Source organism: Etheostoma cragini, unplaced genomic scaffold, assembly GCF_013103735.1.
Source record: "Etheostoma cragini isolate CJK2018 unplaced genomic scaffold, CSU_Ecrag_1.0 ScbMSFa_1523, whole genome shotgun sequence".
NCBI classification, from domain to species: Eukaryota; Metazoa; Chordata; class Actinopteri; order Perciformes; family Percidae; genus Etheostoma; species Etheostoma cragini.
Window position 1 is genome coordinate 408,878 of NW_023265587.1, and position 6,291 is coordinate 415,168.

At 40.7% G+C, this 6,291-nt stretch overlaps 1 protein-coding gene across 1 annotated transcript; it reads right to left on the reverse strand.

Moving 5' to 3' along the window:
- Positions 1 to 312: 312 nt before the first annotated feature.
- LOC117939978 (ankyrin repeat and SOCS box protein 13-like) lies at positions 313 to 3,254 on the reverse strand. Its single transcript, XM_034865355.1, has 3 exons — positions 3,212 to 3,254; positions 625 to 846; positions 313 to 512 (listed from the first exon to the last, which is right to left on the reverse strand). Exons 1-3 carry the CDS (start codon positions 3,252 to 3,254, stop codon positions 313 to 315), a joined length of 465 nt encoding a protein of 154 aa, XP_034721246.1.
- Between the last annotated feature and the right edge of the window lie 3,037 nt (positions 3,255 to 6,291).

A 6,291-nucleotide genomic window follows, 5' to 3' on the forward strand; every position in this document is an offset into this window, starting at 1 on the left:
AAAACATGGAAAGAAACATGGAAAAAAACATGGAAAAAAGTGACAAAAACATGGAAAAAAAAAGGTGACAAAAACATGGAAAAAACGTGACAAAAACATGGAAAAAATGTGACAAAAACACAGGAAAAACGTGACGAAAACATTGAAAAAGCCCCCAAAAAATGTTCATTCAAAAAGTTTTTTTAACATTATTATCGCATTTTCCCACAATTTTTTGTCACTTTTTCAACGTTGTGGGGTTTTCTGTTTTTGGTCATTTTTCCAAAGTTTTTTGATATTTTTAACGTTGACATTTTCAGCACTTGTTTAGGGTTAATAACCCAGACATCTGGAGTTATCCGTTACCAGACTTAAAGACCTGCAGCCGTCCTGCTGACCTGCATGGAGCAGCTCCTTGACACAGTCCACGTGTCCCTTGGCACAAGCGACGTGGAGCGGGGGACCGAAGTGGACGTCGTACGCCTCCAGCCTGGCGCCGCTGGCTATCATCAGCCTCACTACGTCAACGTTACCTGGGAGGAAAGGGAAGGTAAGGGTTTTACACACAGGGAAGAGGTCTGATGGGGTCAGGATAGTCTAGCTAGCGGTCTGGATTTACCCTGCAGAGACCTGAGGACCAGGTACCTTGTATGCAGGCCTCGTGGAGGGGCGAGGCGGTGAGGGCCGTGAGGGCCGGGTTTACATTGGCCCCGTACTCCAGCAGCAGCTCGACACACTCCAGACTGCCAGAAGCACAGGCGTGACACAGAGGAGTGCTCCCATGGATGGTCCGTACATCCACCTGGAACAACCGTTTGTAGATGTCATGGAGCAGATATGTTAAGAAGGTTCTGGAGACTTTGATGACTGCAAGGCTTTACCCCAGAAAAGTTGCTAGGTACCGGGTCTTTTTATTTATTAAGGGACCATATGTGGTCAGACCCAGACTGACGGCAGCATTAATGTAGAGCCCAATAGTTTTCATGGATTACAGAATCATGGATTCAAGATAGAGTCTCTACACAAATCAGTTCTAAAGTCTGTCTAAGTTTCCAACTGAGCCGCCCCACTGTAACTAGTTTGAAGGGGAACCAGGCTTTTAGGCTCGGTGGGCCACCAGGCTTTCAGTACACTGGGGGGGGAAAACCCACCCCACACAGAAGCGTTTTATGAACCCCCGATCGAAGAGATGTGTAATGCCGTCCCAACTCTGAGGGTCTGTGAGTCTCCAAGACGCATGCATCTCTCACTCGAGCTGTCAAGTTCTGGTTATGCAAAGATATTGATGGCCCCGTAACAAAGATGCTCACGTAAAACTAGTTCCTGTATGCTAAGGAGTGTGACAGTCCAGGACTACCTTGTCTTAACATGGAGCTGCCAGGCCTCCCTCAATCTCTAGATCCACACACATATATTCATACGTGAACACGTTTGGTAGTCCTCAGATATAATACCATAAACAGCTGTAGGATCTAAATTTGTCTTTGTGTCAGAGAGGTGTTGACCAGAATCCATGGAGACGTAATCCTTCCATCCATCCATCTTCAACCGCTTATCCGGTATCAGGTCTCTGGAGCAGCGGCTCCAGCAGGGGACCCCAAACTTCCCTTTCCCGAGCCACATCAACCTTCTCCGACTGGGGGATCCCGAGGCGCTCCCAGGCCAGGTTGGAGATATAATCCCTCCACCTAGTCCTGGGTCTTCCCCGAGGCCTCCTCCCAGCTGGACGTCCCTCCACCTAGTCCTGGGTCTTCCCCGAGGCCTCCTCCCAGCTGGACGTCCCTCCACCTAGTCCTGGGTCTTTATATTATAAATATATTATATAATATATATTATATTATATATATAATATTATATATAAATATCTTATATATAATATAAATATACTATATTTTATATATATATTTTATAATGAATATTATATATTATATAATGTATATTATATAATATATTATATAAATATAATATATAATATATTTATATTATATAAAATAATAAAAAAGCTGTCATTATTCCTGCCCGAAAATTACAGCCCGACCAATAAAGGATTTTTAAGACCAACACTGATAAACCAAATACTTTTTGTTATTTAAAAATCCGATGTTCCGATATATTATATATATATATAAATATACAATATATTACAGATTTCCCTAACATAAGGTATTTGTACTCATGAGTTCTCACTAAAATAAGTGATATTTGTTGTTGTTGTTCCCTCAAACTTGATAAAAACACTTTTGTTGTCCATGTCTCAATTTTCCGACGCTCATTTCCGGTACTTTTTTTCGTACTTTATCACCCTTTTTAATATTTTTTTTGACGAATTTTTTTCCCCAGTGTTTTGTCGCCTTGTTCGACCTCCCATGTTTCTGATATTAAAAAATAAAATAAAAAAAATAAAAAACTTAGAAAGGGGTCAAATTTGACCCTAGGACAACATGTTAAAGTACTAATAAATAAAATGTATAAAAATACAAATTAAGATAGGAAACTTAGAGTCCTATGAACAAAAACACTATATATAAATATACATACATATACACATACACACACATATATATATATATATATATATATACACATATACATACACATACATACATATATATATACACATACACACATATATATATATATATATATACAGACATACATACACACATACATATATATATACACATACACACATATATATATATATATACAGACATACATACACACATACATATATATATGTATATATACAGACATACATACACACATACATATATATATATATATATATACAGACATACATACACACATACATATATATATACACACACATATACACATATATACACACACACACATACATACATATATATATATATACAGACATACATACACACATATATACACACATACATATACACATATATATACACACACACACATACATACACATAGAAGTTTCTTCATTTCAAACGTTGTAACTTTTGCAATAATACCGTAATAACTCTTTTTTTAATACTCGCGTCACCAAACTTTACCGTGCGCATTAGCTTCTATGTTGCCATGAATGTAGCTACAAGTCTTTGATGTGTGAGAACAAACGTAACAGGCACGAGCACCGCGTGCACGGGCTAACATGACTACTCGACGTCAACCAAACCTACCTTATGCATTCATGTGCACGCTCACGTGAACGTTAACCTAATGTTAAAATATTAACGTAAACAGAGCTCACCGATATCGCACAGGAACGAGCGGCGCGCGGCCGTCACGTCCATGTTTCACCCGGTAAACACCCGGTGCTGGGTCGCAGCCTGCAGCTGGCTGGACTCCACGACGTCAGATGACGTCAGATGACGTCGCACGTATCGAACGGAGGCAATTGTGGGAGTTGTAGTTTGTTACATTCAGCGGTTAAAAGTAAATAAGCGCGTTACCGTAATACTTGTAATACTAATTTGAGGAACTTGTACTTTACTTGAGAATATCTATTTTCTGCTACTTTATACTTCTATTTCAGTAACATTACACCTCAATATATACAATAGTGTAAATATACAAATTATTAATATAATATAATATAATTTAAATGAGCGCTACCTTCACCAGCTGCAACATTAAAGTATTTACTTTTTATACCAATACTTCTGTACTTTTACATGTCACATTTTCAATGGAGGACTTTTACTTACTTATTTTTAAAGTGTGGTATTACTACTTTTACTACTTTAGCTAAATATCTGTGTACTTCTTCCACCACAGATTGCATTTCATAACCCAATTCATGTGATTTAACTATTTTATGTTTAATTTAAGGAAGATAGAAACCACATTAGCAGATGCGGACGTTCTCAGGACATTAAAGATGCCACAAAAAAACGTTTTTACTTGCTTTTTTCTTTTTAAATAGCTCCATATGTGTCATATGAATCTTTGGGATTTTCACAATAAAAGTACATGGTGGTGAGATTTTAGATAAGACCGTAAGTCCTTCAGGTTGGTCTGTCCCTAAATCAAAAACCACGTTAAGACCAGCTTTCTAACTGGACATAATCAAGTCTCCGGCATAAGTTTTCATGTTAAAGTTGACTTTTTTTTGCATAAAAGCCTCGCTAAAGCACATCATGATGCAACTATTTAAAAAGGGGCAGATAGCTAAGGTAGTGGGCTAAATAACCTAAAATAATCAATAAAAAAATCATACAAATGTCAATAAATAAGCGATTATTTAACTTATGCCGGTCTAAAGATGCTCTACTTCCCTTGTGTTGTCCTAAGTGCGTTACCGTAATACTTGTAATATGAATTTGAGGAACTTGTACTTTACTTGACAATTTCTATTTTATACTTCTATTTGTGTTGTCCTAAGTGCGTTACCGTAATACTTGTAATATTAACCTGAGGAACTTGTACTTTACTAGACAATTTCTATTTTATACTTCTATTTCAGTAACATTACACCTCAATACTGCATCTTTAACTCCACTATATTTATCTAATAACTTGACTACTACTACTTCCCTTGTGTTGCACACGTCCACCGTTCCCTCCACTTCCTGTAAGAAATTTAAGGAGAAGAAATTGATTGACAGCTTCGGGTTTTCGACAAAGTTTTTTTACTTTGCAGTACAGAAATCATCAGAGCCCAAGATGGTCTAAATATTTGGACAAAATATATCATATATATATATCACATACAGGGCTGTCGTCAGTTCAATACTGCTGCAGTACACATTTGGTCCTCCTTAAGCAATTACAGTCAACCCCCCCACCCCCCCATGGACCTGGTGTTAATGCTCGGGGCTCTCGTCACTTTGCATGATCCAGGAAGTAAAAGAACCGGTTCACGTGGTTCATGATGGACTACAGTCCCCCCCTACAGTCCCCCTTGTGGCTTGGCTTGTGACACGCATCTGGTCGTGCTGAGATTAGACAGGAAGAGGGGGTTAAAAGGACTAAATACTGAACCCACGCCCCCCTTATTCACTGTAATGGCTGACGGCTGGGGTGCCCCGCTCCCCCTTGCACAGCTGCCTGAATTTGGGGGGGCACTACCCTGAGGGACACCCTTTTACTCACATGATTCAAAGCCAAGCCACGTCTTGTAAATATACGCAAACACGTTGCAGAGACCAATCACAGATGAATAGATATCATTAATCTTCAAAACCCCTTTTACACAAGGACAGAAAACCTGCACCCCCGCCCCCCCACCCCCCAAACCCCCACCCCTATCACATGTCCCCCCTCTGTAGGATGATTATGAATCTTCACTTGATTTGGCATCGTTGGACTAGGCATCATTTTACCATGATGAAGCAGAAGAACGTAGGGTGTTACTGTTAATTAGGCTTAACCAGTTTTAGTGCAACATCCATCTGAATGTGGTTTAAAAAGCATAGCCGGCCCCCCCAAACCCCCCCAAAAAACCCCAAACCCTGTCCAACAACACTATCATGTCTCCCTATACATATATATGGATCCTGGACTTCCTAAAAGGGGCAAACCATGTGCTTTGATGATCCGCCAGCCCGTAGGTGTGTACTTTTTTTGAGTAGGTTTTCTATATTTTGTGAGATTTCGGTTGTCTTTGATATCCGGAGGGGTGGGGTGTGGGGGTGGGGGGGGTGTTGCGGACGGGTTGGTCTCTAGTCCGCGGCGTCCCCGAAGGTGTCCTGCTTCTTGCGCTCCATCTCGGCAAAGTCAAACTCGGAGCCCGTCATCCTCCGGTAGATGTCTTTGATGTCGTCGCAGGTGGTCTCGAAGTGGGTGGTGGCGTCGTACGTGCGGGAGATGAAGATCTGGAGGGGGGACAGGGTCTGAGTGTTAGTCCAGTCTAGGTGAGTCACGCTCCAGCATATTCAGAACTGCGCTGCCCTTTGTATTGTCCCAAAGTCAGTAACCAAGTCAAATAAATGCACATATTAGCTAGTTGTGTAGTTATGTGCATCTTTTAGACCAAATTGAGGAGTGCCTATGGTTACCATTTTCCCTATGTTATTGTGTGTGTGTGTGTGTGTGTGTGTGTGTGTGTGTGTGTTATTGTGTGAGTGGCTGGTCTGGTCTGGTCCGGGTCTTGTCTTGGTCTTGACATAGTCTGGTCTTGGTAATGACTTGGTCTAGGTTTAGCACTGCTGTTAACTACTGTAGAACTACTACAAACTACTATTTTTTGGGACTGTTATTGCCACTCCTCATTCTGACCCAAGAACCCGGGTCTGGGTCTGGGCCCGTCCTAGGTTTCTGCCTAAAAGGAGTTTTTCAGACACCACCTACCAAGAACCCGGGTCTGGGCCTGTCCCTGTCCCAGGTTTC